The sequence below is a fragment of the Lepidothrix coronata genome, unplaced genomic scaffold, assembly GCF_001604755.1.
Source record: "Lepidothrix coronata isolate B3197 unplaced genomic scaffold, Lepidothrix_coronata-1.0 Scaffold294, whole genome shotgun sequence".
Classification (NCBI taxonomy): domain Eukaryota; kingdom Metazoa; phylum Chordata; class Aves; order Passeriformes; family Pipridae; genus Lepidothrix; species Lepidothrix coronata.
Window position 1 is genome coordinate 557669 of NW_016690474.1, and position 19992 is coordinate 577660.

Here is a 19992-nt window from a genome sequence, read left to right on the forward strand (position 1 = left end):
ATGAAGTTGGATCTGTTTTTGTGCTTATTCAAAATAGACAGAAGCAGTGGGTAGTCTGTAGCCACTCTAATTGAGCAGCCTCAGATGGCAAGGAATATGAAGGGTGCTAAGGAAGAGCAGGATGTTTGAACCTCAGTTTTGCTTCAGATGTTTAAGCCTCAGTTCTCCACTAACAGAGAGTATCTCTAGAGTTTGTAACTCTGTCTTCGAAATCTACTCCAGTGCTCATGGCTTTAGGTACATACATTGTCCTCTACTAGTTCAAGCTTTAGTATTGCCTTAAACTTCAGTTTTGCTTTTCCAAAGCACTATCATACCAGTTTGCCCCTCTTTAAAAATACAGCATCTCTTATTTTGGAAGCAGTTATTATTAATCATGGGAAAGAGTGAGGGACTAGGCATTAAGCCTGTCATGGCATTGGTACTATAGGTTTCTTGCAACTGTATTAAAAAAAAAAAAATGCTCCATGTCTGTCCTTTTCATGTAACATCCCCAGTATATATTCCAATAATTCTATCTGTATGGATAAAGTGCTGTCATTTATTTCCACTGTTTTTCCTCAGGCACTTTACTGCATTGTCAGCCTTGCATCAGCAGGTCAGCTCTGTGAGTCTAGTCCAGCATTTACTGATGTTACTGCAAAAGGAACTGGAATGTTTCAGTGAGTGCTGCTTCAAGGGCTTTTTCAGCACAACAGCTTTATTGGAAAGGTAGTAATTTATCAATGCGTAGTCTTTTAACTAATTTGAAATATTTGTATTCTGCAGAGGCAACACTTCCAACTGGTGAGAAAGTTTACCACCAAATCTGTTTACCACTATTTGATCTGGTTTTTCCGTTGCTCTTGCACGTAGGCACAGCAGGCAAACTGTGCATATCACTATGTACAGCTAGTCTGCATTCCTCCACATCTGCTCCCTCCTGCTATTCCACACCTGCCCTGGATGAAGTTAAACAACTTCTGCCTCCTGCCCAAAAATCAATAAAGACATTTGGAAGCCAATGAAGAAAATAGTAAGTTGTATCTTCAGGACATCACATCACCACCAGTGTGACTAGCAGCCATGAAATCACAAGCAGGAAGGTAAATATGACTCTCCCAAAATCAGTTTGAAAAGTTTTCTTTTTCATCAGAACTATTGGCATAGAAGAGTCCTTTACAGGATAGAAGAGTCCTTTACAATGTCTTTAGTAAGGGATTTTAATATTCTAATTCATGTTATCTTACATATCTATTCCACTTAATTTAATCCTTTTAAACTTTAACATTTAGTTGTCATTCATCCTAAAAATACATTTACAAACTTCAGCATGGATCTTGCATGTCTGCCATGAGATAAAAAAAATCGAAGTCTCTTTATTCAAACCCTGATCCATATTTAAGCCGTTAATATTTAAGACTTACATTACTATCTTCATTCCCGTGGTCCATTTATTTCCCTCTAAATGAACACAACATCCTCCTAATGGAGGCACTAATCTTCATGACAGCAGCTCTGACTGCTGATCTACTGGCAGCAAATAGATTAGTCACTAGAAAGGAATGAGCATAATTAGATTCCTGAAGGAGGTGTCAATGTCTGGAACCATCTTGAGGGAAGTCACTGTTCACCTCTGAAATTCTTTGGCCACTGCTTGCCATTCCATTCTCGGCACAAGCACATCCTAAGTGGAGCTTCACAAGGAGCTGCTTTCATGACCCTCTTTCTCCAGCGCTGTCTATGCTATGTCACAGTGGCAAAGAATCACAGAACAGAATCACAGAATGTTTTGCATTGGAAGGGACCTTAAAGGTCACTCATTCCAACCCCCCTGCCATGAGCAGGGACACCTTCCACTAGACCAGGTTGCTCAAAGCCCCATCTTCCAACTCGTCAAAGTTGTCCACCAAGATAAGGGCCGGTACGCCTGAAGAACAATTTGGTACTAGTGGTTGTCAGAAAGATGGTGCACAGTACTTTGAATTCGGTACCTAGAGAGGGCGTTAGCAGAAATTTACTGAGGAGCACTGAACATGGAGAAACAGTACATTGTTAATTTGACCCCAATCCTTACTATTCTGTAGGTTGGAAAACACATCCTACAGAACAGTCAAAAGGTATGTCATTGGAGCATAGCACACCAGCTAGGAATTCTTTGCAGTTATGTGGGAAAACGCAAACATCACCCCCCAGGCATCAACAGCTTCTGAAAGGGGAGGAACAGACTTCAGCAATCTGCTGTTAAAACACAACAGCTTAATATCCCTTTAGCCATGAAACTCTTGGAAGAATTAACAGCAGATGATGCCTAAAGATTTTTAGCCATTTTGTAAATTTTAATAGAGCTGTATAGTTTTCTTTCACCTTAGACACTTTAGACAGTTACTTAATTTTTTTCTCACGGTTTTGCAACATTCCAATGAATTTCTGTTTAACAATCTTTCCAAGGAAAGATATTTTAGCAAGGACATCCTCTCTGGGATGTGTACCTCGACCAGAATAAGAAGATATATTTTAGTCAAAACAAGATAGAGGGCCCAGAACCCTTCGAGCGGCTCCAATAGGGCACTTCTGAGGATGGTACCAAGGGCAAAATGGTTTTCAGGTTGGATGTACCCACTAGATATGGTAATTAGTTGAAGTTATAAAAGTGTGAGAATTCTGTGTGTGGGTGTGCGCCTGTGTACTCCATGCACCTGAAAGCTTTCATTAAAGAACTGCTCCCTACCTTATCTATACTAATATTGTTTGGAGAATTTTTTTTCCATTTTAGGCATCACAGGATGGCACAAGAGTAACTCACTCCCTGCAAGACCACAACGCTATTCAGACCATGAACAACCAGGTGTTCTCATAGGTCCTCTGTGGTTCCCCAGCATCTTCCCCTAGTCGATGCCCACACAGCCAGTGCAGACCCAGCCACTCCACCTGCTGGGGACTGACAGGGCTGGGTGCAGGCAAAAACATGACTCCCATGCTGGAGTGCCATCTATTGAATCACCACCATCATTACCGATGGCAGATGGGTTAGGGTTTGTTGATTTAGCCACAGCATTTGAAATAAAAGCAGCAATATGTGAGATATTTAAATTATGTCTTATACCTAACCACACGTTTAAATGCTTAAACCCAGCAACTATGCCTTCAACTGCCCCTGCAGGTGTAAAACCAACTGTAAGTCAACAACTCATTCAAAAAAGATAGATATAACTAGGATTTTTTTCTAAATTGAGATGATAGGATAGGTTTTCTAAGCAATGATGTGCAGAATACTGACAGACATGCCCACCTCTGGGTCCATGACAATTTAGAAAAACAACATAATTTCAACAGGAAGCCCATGAATTCTGCTTTTTATCTGAAGACTACTAAAGATACTATCTAAAGACTGTATTATTCTATAAAAGTGAAAGTTTTAAGCGCCTCCACCTGGATCATTAATGCAATGATTAACACCGTCAGGACACAAAGATTTCTCAGGTGACTGGAAGTGTGCCGCCTGCACACTGTTTCACCTGGCGTTTGTTCAACATAAATGTGTCTTGTCCAGGCTACCTGTGGTGCTTGGTGATGGAAGGAATAAATAGGTTTTCGGTTCTTTACCCTCCCAATATGTTTAGTATAAAGAGCATCTGGTGATTCTGGGAAACCCAGAGTCACAATTCATTGCCTGCCTTTTGATTGGTAATTAAAAAAGTTGGGTAAAGAATTTCAAGCAGCCTTTGAATTGCAGACAGTGGAAGAAAAAAAATACATTTAGCAGTCTCCTGTTGTCCAACTTGTGAGAATATATACTTCTTTATAGTAGCCGCCATAACAGTATTTATCTTTCTTGGTGTCATTCTCTTGGCTTCTTTTGAAATGGATTGTCCACAAAAATGAGAGATATTTTTAGATTGCTGACCATAGCATGTCCACACTAACTGCTTATGGGCAGTATTTTTCTGTTTTATTTGTGTTTAACTGTAGTTATCTAGGTTAAACTAGCTTTTGGTTGTCGTTAAGGAAAAAGAATATCTGACTTTTTAACATCAGTTACTGAATACTTGAGAATTTGCAGCTTAGTCTATTAGAACAGACATCACTGAGAATTATACTGAAAATCAAAATTTGTAACTCCTGGTTTCTTAAGGAAGCAAACCCTCTTTATTCACTTTTACGTATGTCTCAGATGTATCTTTGTGGTATCTCTTGCCTTAAATTTCCTCATCCAAAGTGTCGCACTGACCAATTTCTTTGTCAGATTTTATATTGCAGTGAGAGCAATGGTGTGGTTGCCAAATATAAAATCTTGAATTCAGAGAGATGCATTTACTCGAAATCAACTGTGCTGTGATTTGTCAAAACCAAGAAATGTTTACCAATAGCATCCAAAACTGCAGAGTAATCAGATACAACAGATGGAATAATACAGAATAATCAGAAATGCTGCTCAGTTAAAGACAGTGATGTTTCTGCAACAACTGTAGAATGTCTGTGAAAAAAAGGTGAGATGCTGTTTCTCCCTTGAATCTCTGATTTTACTGCCTTCTCAGGATTTATGGCCTAGTACAAGAGCTGGAGTATTAAGTTTGAAGGTTCAGCATATAACATGATTGCCTTCCTTGTCCTGGTGAAAAATTTCTTCTTTCTAATAGTTTTACAGGTATATATCTGGTTTTTTTTCAATTAATCAAATAAATGAAAATTAACTGAAAACCCAAACTGCAACTCTGTTCATGTGATTAAAAATGAATTAATAAAAGTACTATTTCTTTGTTATGCAGAGAAGACTCCATTATTTATCTATGATTTCACTAATATACACTTCTTTAAAATACTAGGAAGATGCTTTTCTGTAGTGCTTTTTGGTTTCAGGTCAATAGTTTCAAATTATGGTAAAGAATCCACTGAACACAAAGCCCTGAATTACAGTGGGGTCCAGTAGAATCATTAGACTTCAACATATGCACTATAACAGTCCCTTTCTTGTGGAGATGTAGAACTGGTGTGCAACTTGATGTGCAAAATGGATTCAGTACGTTGAAAAATTATGGAGAAGATCATGCTGGGTACTAAAAAAGACATTTAAAGAATAATGCAATCATCAGGCACCATCAACATGCACACCATCAGTTTTTTTTCTTAATATGTAATCTAAACCTATTCTATTCTATTGCCTGAACTCACAATTAGTTTAATAAAACTGACACCACTATCTGCATGAAATACCAGGGTTTTGTCAGCTCCAAAAAACACTCTCAAGCACACAGAAAGGTTACAAGTGGAAAAAAGGTTTTATTTTTCTGAATCTATTTCAGAGTCGATGCTCACAAGCACTAACACAATGCACATGAGTAGCCAGGGGCAGACTTGCAGCATTTCAGAAATCTCTTTTGCATTTGTTACAGAGGGTGTTAAGAAATTTGCCAGTGTTCATTAACATTAATGTGTCTAGTCTGGAGGTTTGCTTGTTGCATTACTACTTGAATGCAACTGATTGCTGCTTAATACCGTATTGCTGACAGATCGATAAAGCACTTTGATCCCAATTTGGTTTAAAGCTATGTGGACTGAACAGGTTTTCCCTACACAACTCAGGAAAAATAAGAGTTTAAAAAACCTCAGCTACGTATCACTTAAGGGTACTGTATAGAAGGTAGAAATTTAGAGACTGAAAACAAATCACCCTGGAAAGTTTGTTCACATCCTCAGAATGCAGAATGACTGCTGATCTCTCTCCCATAAGGCTTATTTCTTGAGTGATCTATCACGAGAAAAGGGAAAGTCACTGAGCTTGTTATTGGAGATGTTACTGTAGTCTGCAGAAGACAGACTCAGCTGGGTTCATATCTGAAATGAGAAAATTTTTGTGTTTGTTCGAACAAACTCTTCTTTTAGGCATAACACCATTATTCACATTCAAAACAACAGCAGAAAATGCTACTGCCTCTGCCCATTCCTGGAACAAAATAAGCAAAATCACTTCTTAGAAACCACCAGGAAAAAATGCCCACACTCAATCACACACATCTCTCTCTCTCTCTCATCTATGTCTATCTGTCTATAATCTATCTATCTATCTATCTATCTATCTATCTATCTATCTATCTATCTATCTATCTATCTATCTATCTGTCTCTATATCTCTATATCTACTCCTATCTTCTGGGAAAGTGCAAATAAATGGTGGTATCACAGTAGTACTGCTAAGTCCAGCAGAAGGCATGTGCTGAGGACACCAGTTCAAAACACCAGTGCTGCAGCCAAGGCAAAGGGAGACAAGCTGGAGGGAACTGCAGCAGCCATGCTATGGCAAGAGAGGTACATAAGCAAAGGCAGGAAACAGGAGAAGCCATGAAAGGACTTGTTGCTGATTTATGCTATGTCCTGAGTTGGTACCAAAGGGAAGTGTGGGCTCTACAAGAGTAGGATAAAGAAATAGTGACCTCCTTAGGTGAAGAAAGAGACCATTTTCTGATTGAAATAATTTAATCTAGAAATGATGGAGAAAAAAAAAATTGCCATCATCTTCTTTTCATTATGATTTCCCAGACCAGACATGTGCATTTGGATGTGTGAACAAATATTCTCAACTCTAGAATTTAAAATACCTTCAAGCTGAGAATAAGGTGAAGATTTGCTCATCTTCCATCCTAAGAGACATAATTCATCTTTGCTCTGTATGGGCAATGGTACTCCACTTACAGTCGTGTGATACTACACTGCACATAGTCTCCACATCCCGTCTTGAGATTATAACTACCTTTAGGATTATTTTTTTAAAACTCTTTGGATAAAATGAAGCACTATTGGCACATTTGTATCTTAGGCAAGTTGGTGAGTGAGCCAACAAGGGGAGGCACCCAGCTGGACCTGTTCTTTGTGAACAGAGACTTGTGAGTAATGTGATGGTGTCTTGGTTTTGGTTGGGATAGAGTTAAATTTCTTCCTACTAGCTGGTACAATGCTGTGTTTTGGATTTAGGATGAGAATAATGTTGATAACATATGGATATTCAGTAGTTACTGGGTAGTGCTTACTTCAGACTTTGAGTGTCTCATGCTCTCTCAACAAGCAGGTGCACCAGAAGCCAGGAGGAAGCACAGCCAGGACAGCTGACCTGAACTGGTCAAAGGATATTCCATAACACAGAACATCATGCTGAGTATATCAATTGGCAGGGAATTGGCCAGGAGGCACTGATCATTCCTTGGGGGGCTGGGCACTGGTCAGTGAGTGCATTGTGCATCTTTCTTGGGTTTTATTCCTCTCTCTCTCTTTTTGTTATCTCCATTTTCATCATCATCATCATCATTATTATTACCCTTATTATTATGTTTTACTTCATTTCAATTCTTAAATTGCTTCTATCTCAGCCCACAGGTTTTACCTTTTTCTGATTCTTCTTCCAATCCGACTGGGATGAGTGAGGAAATGAGTGAGTGGCTGCATAGTACTTAGTTGCTGGCTGGGGTTAAACCATGACAGAAAGTTGGAGGCCATCTTGGACATATGAAATGACAGAGTTTTTGATTGTCAGAGGAGTAAGGAGGAGGGTCAGCAGAACTGCACCTTGGACTTCCAGAGGGCAGACTTTGGCCTGTTTAGGAGACTGATTGACATAGTCCCTTGGGAGGTAGTCCTGAAGGGCAAGGGAGTCCAGGAAGGCTGGACACTCTTCAAAGAGGAAATCTTAAAGGCCGAGGAGTAGGCCATCCCCATGTGCCAAAAGATGAGCCAGTGGGGAAGACCAGCCTGGCTAAACAGTTTTGGCTGGAGCTCAAGCTGAGGTACTTAATGCCTTCTTTGCTTCAGTCTTCAATGGTAAGTCCAGTTGTTCTTGTGGTATCCAGCCCCCTGAGCTGGAAGACATGGAGAGGAATTAAGCCCCCACAATTCAAGGGGAAGTGGTCATCAACCTGCTACACCACTTAGACACGCACAAATCTGTGGGGTCGGGTGGGATCCACCCAAGTGTACTGAGGCAGCTGGCAAAAATGCTCATCAAAGCCACTATCCATCATTTATCAGCAGCTCTGGCTCACTGGCGAGGTCCCAGTTGACTGGAAGTCAGTAAATGTGATGCCCATCTGCAAGAAGGGTCAGAAGGATTCAGGGAACTACAGGACTGTCAGTCTAACCTTGGTGCTGGAGAGTTAGCGAGCAGCTCATCCTGAGCGCCATCACAGAGCGAGTGCAGGACACCGACAGTGTCCCCTCCTGACCATGGTTAGAATTGCGCCAGAAGGCAGAAAGTACTGAACTTTTTTCATAGAATCATAGAATTAGCTGGGTTGGAAGGGACCTTCAAGCTCATCAGGTCCAACCCTTGATCCACTACCACTGCGGTTACTAGACCATGGCACTAAGTGCCACATCCAATCTCTTTTTAAAAATCTCCAGGGACGGAGAATCCACTACTTCCCTGGGCAGCCCATTCCAATGTCTGACCACCCTCTCTGTAAAGAAATTCTTTCTAATATCTAACCTAAACCTCCCCTGGCACAACTTGAGACCATGCCCTCTTGTCTTGCTGATAGTTGCCTGGGAAAAGAGACCAACCCCCACCTGGCTACAACCTCCTTTTAGGTAGTTGTAGAGAGTGATGAGGTCTCCCCTGAGCCTCCTCTTCTTCAGGCTGAACAGCCCCAGCTCCCTCAGCCTCTCCTCACAGGACTTGTGCTTGAGTCCCTTCACCAGCCTAGTTGCCCTCCTCTGGACCTGCTCCAGCACCTGAATGTCCTTCCTGAACTGAGGGGCCTAGAACTGGACACAGTACTCGAGGTGTGGCCTCACCAGCGCTGAGTACAGAGGAAGAATCACTTCCTTGGACCTGCTGCCACACTGTTCCTGATACAGGCCAGGATGCCATTGGCCTTCTTGGCCATCTGGGCACACTGCTGGCTCATGTTCAGCTTCCTGTCAATCCAAACTCCCAGGTCCCTTTCTGCCTGGCTGCTCTCCAGCCACTCTGTTCCCAGCCTGTAACGCTGCATGGGGTTGTTGTGGCCAAAGTGCAGGACCCGGCACTTGGCCTTGTTGACCCTCATCCCTTTGGAATCAGCCCAACTCTCCAACCTATCCAGGTCCCTATGCAGAGCCCTCCTGCCTTCCAGCTGATCGACACTCCCCCCCAGCTTAGTGTCACCTGCAAATTTGCTGATGATGGACTCAATCCCCTCATCTAAATCATCAATAAATATATTAAACAGGACTGGGCCCAAAACTGATCCCTGGGGGACATCACTAGTGACCGGCCACCAACTGGATGCAGCCCCGTTCACCACCACTCTGGGCCCGGCCCTCCAGCCAGTTCCTAACCCAGCACTGAGTGCCCCTGTCCATTCCGTGGGCTGCCAGCTTTTTCAGGAGAATGATGTGGGAGATGGTGTCAAAGGCCTTGCTGAAGTCCAGGTAGACACATCCACAGCCTTCCCCTCATCCACCAGGCGGGTCACCTGATCATAAAAGGAGATCAGGTTGGTCAGACAGGACCTGCCCTTCCTAAACCCGTGCTGGCTGGGTCTGATCCCTTGTCCATCCTGTAGGTGCTGTGTGATTGCACTGAGGATGATCTGCTCCATAACCTTGCCAGGCACTGAGGTCAGGCTGACGGGCCTGTAGTTTCCCGGGTCCTCCTTCCGGCCCTTTTTGTGGATTAGCGTGACATTTGCCAACTTCCAATCATCTGGGTAGATGATGGACAGTGGCTTGGCGAGCTCTTCCGCCAGCTCCCTCATCACCCTTGGGTGGATCCCATCTGGTCCCATAGACTTGTGAGAATCCAAGCAGCTCAGTAGGTCACTGTTTCCTTCTGGATTACAGGGGGGCTGTTCAGATTCTTGTCTCTTTCTACAAGCTCCAGAAGCCAGTTGTCCTCAGGACAGCCTGTCTTACTGTTGAAAAATTGAGACAAAAAAGGTGTTAAATACCTCAGCCTTTTCCTCATCTTTGATAACTATATTCCCACCTATGTTCAGTAAACAGTGGATGTTTTCCTTGCCCCTCCTTTTGCTATTGATGTATCTGTAGAAGGACTTTTTGTTATCCTTCACAGAGGTGGCGAGATTCAGTTCAAGTTGTGCCTTTGTCCCTCTAATTTTCTTTCTACACGACCTAACTGTATTCCTAAATTCTTCTTGAGTGGTCAGCCCTTTTTTCCATAATCGGTAGGCTCTCTTCTTTACCCTAATTTCTTTCAAAATCTCCCTGTTCAGCCAGGCTGGTCGTCTTCCCCGCCAGCTCGCCTTTTGGCACAGTGGGACAGCCTGCTCCTGTGTTTTGATTCAAAACTTGCTTCTTGAAGTACGTCCATCCCTCCTGGACCCCTTTGTTTTCAAGGGCTGTTTCCCAGGGTACACTCTGGACTAGTCTTCTGAATAGGCCGAAATCTGCCCTCCGGAAGTCCAACGCAGAGGTTTTATTGACAGCCCTCCTTGCATCCCTGAGTATTGAAAATTCTATTATTTCATGATCACTGTGTCCCAGACATCCACTGACCACCACATCTCCCACCAGCCCCTCTCTGTTTGTGAACAGGAGGTCTAGCGGGACTCGATCCCTGGTAGGCTCATTTACCAGCTGGAGCAGGAAATTATCCTCTATACACTCTAGGAATCTCCTAGACTGCCTCTTCTCCGCTGTGTGGAGTTCCCAGCAGACATCTGGCAGGTTAAAGTCACCCACGAGAACAAGGGCTGGCGATTTTGAGACATCTGCCAGCTGCTTGTAGAATAATTCATCATCCTCATCATCCTGGTTGGGTGGTCTGTAACAGACTCCCACCAGGATATCAGCCTTGTTGGCCTTCCCCCTGATTCTTATCCACAGGCACTCAACCTTATTGTTACTGACTTCAACTTCTACAGAGTCAAGAGACTCTTAACATATAGAGCCACTCCTCCACCTCTCCTACCCTCCCTGTCCCTTCTGAAGAGCCTGTAGCCACCCATGGTAGCACTCCAGTCATGCGAGTCATCCCACTACGTTTCCGTGATAGCGACTACATCATGGCTTTCCTGCTGCACGATGGCTTCCAGCTCCTCTTATTTGTTACCCATGCTGTGTGCATTGGTGTACATGCACTTCAGCTGGGCTGCTGATTTGGCTCTTAACTTGGGCTGTCCACCCTTGGGCTCGTTTCTCGAGAGCCCAGTTTCAACCCCTTCCCCCTACAAACCTAGTTTAAAGGTTTGTAGGGAACTTTGGGTGCAAAATTATTGGTTTTGTGTTCTTTTGTTGCTCTGCCAATACACATATATCCTTTAATAAAGGGCTGTTATCTTTTTCTTTCTCCATATTTCCTCAATTGGAGCCTCTTAATTTCAGATTTACAACTGCTTGGAGGGAGGAGCTTGGTCTTCCTCATAACTCATCCTCCTTAGCAAACACTTCAGTCTAATTAAACTCAGACAACAATATAAATTGTTTTTGAAACTACAGTTATAATAATATTTTGTGAAACAGTATCAAAAGAACTTCAAGCACAGGCTGAATTCCTTCATTTACTCCTCAGCACACCATGAGGGTTTCCAGGACCACCCATCTTTTTTTAATCTTCTAAAAAAACATACCTGGGAAACATCAACTGTATCACCTCTGAGAAGGGCCACTAAGTAGGTCACAGGGCTGTAGCATCTCTCTTGTGAAGACATTCTGAGAGTCAGGGTTCAGCCTGGAGACAAGAAGGCTCCAGCAAGACCTTACAGCACCTTCCAGGACCTAAACAAGGCCTACAAGAAGTCTGGAGAGAGACTTTACAAAGGCATATAGTGACAGGAAAAGGGGGAATGGCTTCAAACTGAAAGAGAGTAGGGTAAGATGAGATATTATAGCAAGAAATTCTTTATTGTTAAGGTGATAAGGCACTGGCACAGGTTGCCCAGAGAAGTTGTGGCTGTTCCATCCCTGGAAGTGTTCAAGGCAAGGATGGATGGGGCTTGGAGCAACCCGGTCTAGTGGAAGGTGTCCCTGCCCATAGCAGGGGTGTTGGAACTAGATTATCCTTGAGGTCACAAACCGTTCTATGATTCTATGACCCTGACAGTGTATTATGGGATTATATTTTTTAGTCAAAACTCTAAATTAAGGATAATTCTGAAACAATCTTGGTCATGGACATATAGAGGCATAGCTCAAGGCAAAATATACCATGGTAGTCAAAACATAAATAAAAGAAGGTGTGTAGATGAGAGCAACTGAAAAGATGAATGGCAACTGGAGAAAGAATGGTAAAAGGCAACTTCCCTCCCCCTGAGTTCCCCACCCTTTACTTCTGCTCTTCTGAAGGCATTCTCCAAGCAGCTGATTATAGGACTAATTTTAAAATCCAAACAGAAACAGAAACTACATCTTTTGTTCCAAGTAACATGACTTAAGTATCTTCATTTAAATATTCCATTTTAAGGGTTGAGCTATGTAAGTATTCTTCAGGTAATGGCCTGAAGAATAATTCCTTCTGAACCAGCACTAGCTACAATATTGCCTCCTATTAAGAGCTGAAATTAAAGCAAAGGCTAATGCTGTCAATACAGATCAAATATTTCCTAGTATGCCTGCAGAGGTCACTTGGCCTTGGGACCAACTGGCATACCTAACCCGTATGGTTGCTATCCATGACTTACACAAGTACCCAAAGCACATTCATTTCACGTGCCCTTCCTGCCTGAAAAGAACTACATCTCAGGCAGTATTCACAAAATAAAAATATTAATAATCAAAGCCTGGTACTTTTCTGGAATTAGAGAGTGGCATTGGCATAATATTAATAATCAACCTACTCCCCAAAAAACAACTTACAATTAATATATTACAAACTGAGTTTAACATATCAAAAGTTGGGAAATATACTGCTTCAAAAGAGTCACAGCCTATCAGTATAAAGGAAGAATATAAAACTATTTTATTGACCACTGTTCACCAGTATTTACAATAAAGTAAACAATATAAGTAACAATATAATAACAAGTCTGATAACATTCAAATTACTACAAAGTTAGTTTTCACCTAGTCTTCTGAAGACCAAGCGATCCCAAATACTAAAAAGAATGACCCTAGGGGTTTAAAGGGCTAGGTTTGGGTAAAGAAGATACATGCACATCAATAGTACAGAAGACTACAAAACATCTGTGAGTTTGTTTAGACATTCATTATGATCCTGTAATAACTATGGAAGTTCATCCATGTTTTATAAAAGCTTTTACCTAATATGGAGGAAGTAGTAGTATCAAATGCTCTCTTGTGATAAATGAAACAAGTTGCAGAAAGCTTTTATTTACTTGCTGTTGATGCAAAACATACTACTTCAAAAAAATATCAAATTCGAAACTTGTTAGAATGTATGCTTCTCACATTGCTAATAAATCAAACTTTAGGTTTTAATATTCTTATATATAAAAAAAGCAATGCAAACAATTATTGTGCTTCATCTTCTGGGCATGAATGCCAAGTTAGTCGTTCTTCATAAAAAGCGATTACAATCTGAGGACACTCCTTGTTAGCGTCTTTGGCCAGCACCAGATCTGCCTCATCAGAGCCTTTCCTGATGTAGAAGAGAATGGGATTTAAGAAAAAGCAAAATCGTTATTTCGAAATATTTAGCAGCTCTTGATAAGTCCTAAGTTTTAAAAGAATGTCAGCTAGAAATTGGTTTCCAGTATACCTTTCACTACAGCTACCAAGAATTTCCACGCTAATGGTAATGACAAGGTTTCATAGCTCCATCTTCCTTCCCTTCCCGTATTTTTTCTGTTGGAAATGAAAACGCTTTTCAAAGGGTACTAATTATATGGTTACATACTGTAGTATGTAATGAAACAAGTAAAACTTGGTTAATTTTGTCTTTTAAAGACTAATCAAAACTTCAAAGTGAGACTTAAAAATAAATAGCACCAGTCTTAAGAGGTGGTACTTACATCCAAATTATATTTACTGTTTATGCAAGTAACTTCCTGTATTCATATTGCTATTCTTGATGCTGTGTTGGAGTAACAAAACAAACTTTCCAGTCTGACATGCTTCAGATTCCATTTTTAAGTGTATGCTGCCTTTACGAGTCAGTTTTGTGCATACATAGTCATATCTATGCATGTTACCTACGACCAATTATGAAAAACTAATCAACTGCAATGGAACTAAACAAAAAAAAGATTTTTGTCCTGCGAGTCTGATTTTGCCAATTATCACTACAGAAATTCAAACACTCATAATCTTTGTTTTGCAACTCTTCTAAGTTTCACATAAAATTTATAGCGAATTTGGAAAGGCAGAAGGGAGACAATCTCCTAAAGCACTAATCTGCAGCAGTCCAGGCATGTCACATGACAAATCATGTCTCTGGAGACCACTCAGTTTGACTCCATTCAGAAAATCACATCCTTCTCAAAGGCTGTGGAAAGCTACCCTTCTTATCCCATCACTTAAAGAGATCTGACCCCTAGCAAGTGTCAATTTATTGTCTTGATTTCTCAACTGCTAGAAAGTACTAATTTTATCCCATTTGTTCAAGAAATCCTTCTGTCAACACTATGTTACCTATCCTCCCAACAACACAAACTCCCCACGTCACTTTCCCCTCTTACGAGCCCATAATGGCAAGCCTCTTCATATTGTTTATTTTTCATCTCCACCTCTGCTTCCTCCACTACTTGCTTCCAGTTACAGTTTGCTGCATGCAGAATAGTTGGCACTATGGTTGGCTATCCAGCAGCTGGCTTCTGCTTATTGAAACATATAAAGCTGTATTCCTGCCTGCCATTTCCTCAGCAAGAGCATTGCCAAGATCCAGTTTTTCCATACAAATGCCAATTTTCCCTTATTTTATGAGAAATTACCTTTCAAATTTCTACTTCAGTAAAACTAAGCTAACTGAAATGAAAGATATTTTGGGTTTTCAAGGAAGAGGGTAAGTACTAAATGAATACAGAAGGTTTGCTTTTCTAAGAATACAAGACTAATTAGGAGACCACCAGCTTCTCTGTCTTACTCTTGCAATGAAGTTATCTCATGAGCCTAAGTGCAACTGCTGCCCTCTTGTAACATGGATAAGAACTGTGGATGTAAGACTTACCATTTCATGAGGAACATAAGCTCTCCACTGCTATCCGTAGCCCCAATTATCCGCTCAGGAGCAAGACCCCTTGCAAACCCTCTTGGTTTATCAACCTATTGATTAAGTTAGAATATAGTTATCTAGTTTAAGATGAAATTCCATTTTGCTGCTAGATGCATAAATTTTTGTACATACATATATGTATGTGTGTATCAGAACAAAAAAATATAGTCTTAAAAAACCATCAAATCTATAATTACATATTATTGTCAGAATAGGACACTGATTTTTTCATGACCAATCTTCAGGCCAAGTCATTTAGGGGCGTAACAATGAAAGAATTTTACATCCATGTTTCCAGCATTTATTTATGAAAACACAATAGATGAAAAAAGTGTTCTAAAATCATCATAGCAGATAAACAAAAAAGCATGGTCAGTAAAAGTAACAAAAGCGGCAAAGCAAAAATGCATGCCTGGAAGTGGGAAAACCGCATGCTTTTCAGCAAAATAACAGGTTTAGGTTGGCTTAAACCAACAGCAAAACTCTTGGGGAACACCTCCACTCTTCTTGGCTCACTGAGACCACACTGGTGACAACAAATATCACAACTATTTCCTGTATTAGCTCCTTTAGAGGTTCACAATACCCTTTTAGAGACAGTAGCCACTCCTGTACCAGATGAAGCCACACAACTGACTCCATACAGAAAGTAAAATACTCATTGTACTATTCATCAACTATTTCTTCTGATACTTTTCGATCCTTTTGACAGTAACCACACGTCTAAGACTTGTCTTCATACATGAAAATGGTTGCCAATACCAGCGGTTTCAAACTGCTAATCTGAAAGTTTACAGACGAAAATGTAAACTACTGGAACGCCTGACTACATGTGCATTATTTTGTACTCATTTGTATCGCAGAAAAAATCCCCACTTTCAGAAAAGGCAGGCTTTCTGCAGTCACGCTTTCTACTCCCTCTCCACCATCACGTCTGGTCCTGATGTAAGTAACTGACTGGTCTTCACATTTTGCCATCTTGCGACTCACCTATTCAAAATCATGCTAAATATGAAAGCCAAACATCTTGGACCTTTTGCTCTAATACAAACTGATCACTTAACACCATTAATTAATAACTCTTAACCATACTTTTTTTCAATTATTCAGTAAGTGTCATGGGACAATGCAAGAACTTTTAATCATCATGTCACTCAATCATCTTTTACTTACCATTTGGACAGTCTCATTAACCACAATGAATGTATATCCTTTTCAAACCACAGTTCCAGATACTGTGCAATTTTTACACTTTTAAATCAGTGTTCGGTCTCATTCTCAAAGTCACAATAGATTTTTTGGGGGATGGAGAGATAGGGAAGAAATGTAGGGGAAAAAAAGCTTAGCACATGAACATATACTTACAGAATCACGTTTTTTCTTTGATTTACTATCATCAGATTCGCTATCTGACAAAGATTTTCTTTTGGCACCGTCTGTTTTTTCTTTACCAGCTTTCTGAGAGTTCAAAAAAGCTTCAATTAGCTCTGGACAATCTAAGTTCTCTTCAGGTTCCCATGTGTTGTCAGCACTGAAACATACACACATTTATGTAAAACTAACCGCATGGCTCCTCTTAATTTAAGCAAGTGAATTTTGTTTCATTATATAAGGTAGGTTTCTTAAACTCTAAGGATGTTTATCTAACCCTAAGGATGTTTATTGTGCCATCTTTAGTAGCCTTCATGTACTGCAATTGATGACTGAAAGGAGTATGCTCAGTGTTGAAAAACAATGTTCTTAAAGAAAAGATAGGAGTTAATAGAGCTGCTTATTGTGCTATGTTCTCAGTGGGATCATCAGAGTTAAAACAAGCAATTCCCACTCTATGAAAACCTATCTGCCCATTTACACTGACTTGCTTCTGTGGTTCCTCTAAAGACTGTCCACGCAAACAAACCATATGATACAAGCACTAAAGACGCACTCACAGGGAACAAGGTGTACACAACACTTGTTACAAACAGCTTAAATATATATATATATATATATAAGCTTCCAGATACCAGGAACACTCTCTGAAGTCTCTGAGAACTGAGCACAACTACACCTGGAACTATCTTCCTCCTTCCGTTGACTACAGGAGGGAACAAAGGTGGGCAGAGCTCGGCACTGCATGTTTCAGTAAGCGTGCATTTTGTTAACTAAAATTTTAACAAGTTCCTGCAACAACTAAGCACCTCATCAGAAGTACTCACACACACATACTGCCACAATGCTACTGCACAAGCAGGATATCAACTTTTAATAATTTTTTTTCCATTACTGTAACAAGTTCAAATAAGACCCTCAATTACGAAATACGTGTTTGCATTTATATATTAATCACCACACGCATTTCAGGTGCTAGAGAGCACAATGTTGCAATTTTGAGAGGTATGCAACAAAAATTAATCACTGTATATGTAACCACTTATGCTCACATGTTGGGTGCATCCCCTTTTCTCAGCTAGTAAAGCAAGCTGCCATGAAGTGTCACTGGAAGGAGAAAAGAGGCACAACTGCATTCCTTCCTTAACAATCAACTTTATCATGTAAGTCCTGGGCAAGACACTCAAAAAGGCAACCATGCCAGCGAATTCCTTAGGCAAATTTGCTAATTTGAGAGCAGTTCAGGAAAATTAATAATAAGCAAACTATATGCTTCAAATTCATTGCTTCAGAGCTGCCTGCCGTTTAAATCCCTGCATAATTTCTTACTCAGAAGTAACATTCATTCCACTACATATGTAACAACTATCATTCTAGCTTACCTTGATAGATATTCACAGAACCTATATCAGAGGACAATCACTAAGGACCTGGTTAAAGTCCTTGACTATTTTATGTACCACAAACACTGAGCTACACTATCTTCTATTTTATTTTCAGACTTGACTATCCCACCTGAATATGCATTTATGGATGTCCTTCCCTCAAGGTTCTTTAAAGTGGATCCCCATCACCCAATCTCCTCTCTGTACAGTTATCTCAAATAAATGGTTTGTGTTTATCATTCTATCAGGAAAAAAAAAAAAGGAAATGCCTTACTCTGTAAATCCTTTCCACTTCAAGAAGTATTCCACCTTTCCATTTTGAACACGTCTGTCCAGGACCTTCTCTACAACAAATTCTTCAGACTCTGCCTCTTCAACTTTTTTACCTTTGCCATTCTGTTTCTTTCCCATTTTGTGCTACAAAAGAAATTCAGAATGGCATTATTAATTCTTTTGCTTTATACGGTTACTTCACTGGCCAAATCCAACTTTGCTCAGTAAACAGCAACGAATCATGTACTTATTAACACTAAAGCCAGAAGCTCAGACTCCTTTTACGTTAGTGCATGTGGTCAGGTAACCTGAGCAAGACATATTAACGTTTTGGGTTTTTTTTCAGCTGCTTAATGAGATACCCAACACCAGTTTTTAAAAAGATTAAATTTTTTGTCCACATACTCAGTGACTATACTCCCCTTATAAATTTAATTCTCAGTCCTAAATGCTCAAAAAATTATGAAGCTTCTAAAATTTAACTCTATGCCTGTGAAAAGGCAGAGGGCAAGGCAGAAATAAAGAAAAGAAATAAGAGAACTGTGAAAATGCATAAAATAGAAAAGAGATGGTACTCAAAAAAAGGTGGTTACTACCTGTTCCAAAAAACCAAGGAGAAACTGATGGCAGCGAAGTTTATAGCGTAGTGCTACAATAAGCAAAATACTCAACAATAACCCGTAACTATTGAACAGGACACATGCTAGGAGCATTCCATTACTGCAGTTTCTTCCACGCACCTATGTAAGTTACAAAGATGTGTCACAAAGGTGCATAAATTTAAGATTGCTATCCTTAAGTACAGCTGTTAACACATTAATGAAATGTTGCTAACTTAAAAAACCGTGTTTCAAGTTTACATTTGATGTTTCGAATAATATTAAGTTCTTAAAATAAATATTACATCCACATCATCCTCAAGGCATTCCCAGTTTAATAAGGCACAATCAAATCGTAGTAGAAGGACACATTTCAGAATTTCCTTGTTTGTAATCTCAAAAAGGTTGGAACAAGCCTATCATGTTGTGTCACATTTCTGGAGGACTGGCAGACCAAAATCATTCTGCTTGCCATTTTGGACCACACCTTATAAGGAAATGGTTAAAGCGGCAGCCATAAACTTTTAAGCTCTTAAAACATATAGTCATGCAGCACCCTAAATCAAAGAGGAGAGAACTAAAGCACTTTCTATACAACAGAAAGCAGACAAGCAAAAACCACAAAGCATCTTTATTTGCTTGATGGCCTGTCTCTATTCCTTTCTATAACTGATGTGGGTTAGTTTGAGAATATTGCAATTTGGGAATTTTCAATTTTTTAGACGTCATAGAATTTTATCTTGATGTGGTGAAAGGTAAAAAAAAAAAAGTATGTTAGACACAAAAAAATTGTCTCATTTTTGTAAACTGAAGATTTGAAGATGATTATCTTGCCAAAGCCCTGTCTTCGTACCCTTTATTTTTCATAATTAATTTTTTCCCTCCCTCCCTCCCTCTCTCCGAAATAGCTTTACTCTGGGTTAGCAGCCCATAAATTGAAGGTGCAAACGACAAAGAGGAGAAAAAGTTTCTAGTTTCTTATTGAAACAAGAAGTTTCTGTATAGATTATACCTTGCATGGCAATTGTTTTGATTTGGAAGCATAGAAGAGAGATTATCTAGAACAGAGTATGTATTTCCAATTAGATTTTAAGTGCCTGCATATCCCAGGTGTATTTTGACCACAGCATTCATGTCTGAAAAGTGTCAACTTAAGCACACTGGCTTTTTTTTTGCCTCCACAGGAAAAAGAATGCAAGACTGAAATTGAAAGGAAATAAAACATGAAGATGTCCAATGCTTCTATGAAGGCAGCGTCTTTCAAGAAATGGAAATGTAAAAAAGAGAA

General features: G+C 40.2%; 1 protein-coding gene and 2 long non-coding RNA genes across 9 annotated transcripts in view; 1 reads left to right on the forward strand and 2 right to left on the reverse strand.

Moving 5' to 3' along the window:
- The first annotated feature begins 1853 nt into the window (after window positions 1-1853).
- LOC108508401 lies at window positions 1854-3378 on the forward strand. Its single transcript, XR_001878390.1, has 3 exons — window positions 1854-1969; window positions 2067-2099; window positions 2756-3378. It is a non-coding gene; the product is annotated as an uncharacterized LOC108508401 (long non-coding RNA).
- A 1861-nt stretch (window positions 3379-5239) lies between these two features.
- On the reverse strand, window positions 5240-8259 carry LOC108508399. The gene is made up of 2 exons (XR_001878388.1): window positions 7355-8259; window positions 5240-5814 (listed from the first exon to the last, which is right to left on the reverse strand). It is a non-coding gene; the product is annotated as an uncharacterized LOC108508399 (long non-coding RNA).
- Window positions 8260-12836: 4577 nt separating this feature from the next.
- Window positions 12837-19992, reverse strand: part of CBX3 (chromobox 3) — a 10888-nt gene continuing 3732 nt past the window's right edge. For 3 of the 7 annotated variants that reach the window (XM_017837168.1, XM_017837167.1, XM_017837166.1), the window contains exons 3-7: window positions 18702-18845; window positions 18107-18249; window positions 16442-16607; window positions 15032-15126; window positions 12837-13504 (exon numbers count right to left, since the gene is read on the reverse strand). In XM_017837168.1, coding sequence (XP_017692657.1) covers window positions 13378-13504; window positions 15032-15126; window positions 16442-16607; window positions 18107-18249; window positions 18702-18845 — 675 coding nt within the window. In that variant the 3' untranslated portion in view covers window positions 12837-13377. The remainder of the gene's footprint in view (window positions 13505-15031; window positions 15127-16441; window positions 16608-18106; window positions 18250-18701; window positions 18846-19992) is intronic. The other 4 variants (XM_017837171.1, XM_017837172.1, XM_017837170.1 and 1 more) reach the window with 2 other exon arrangements.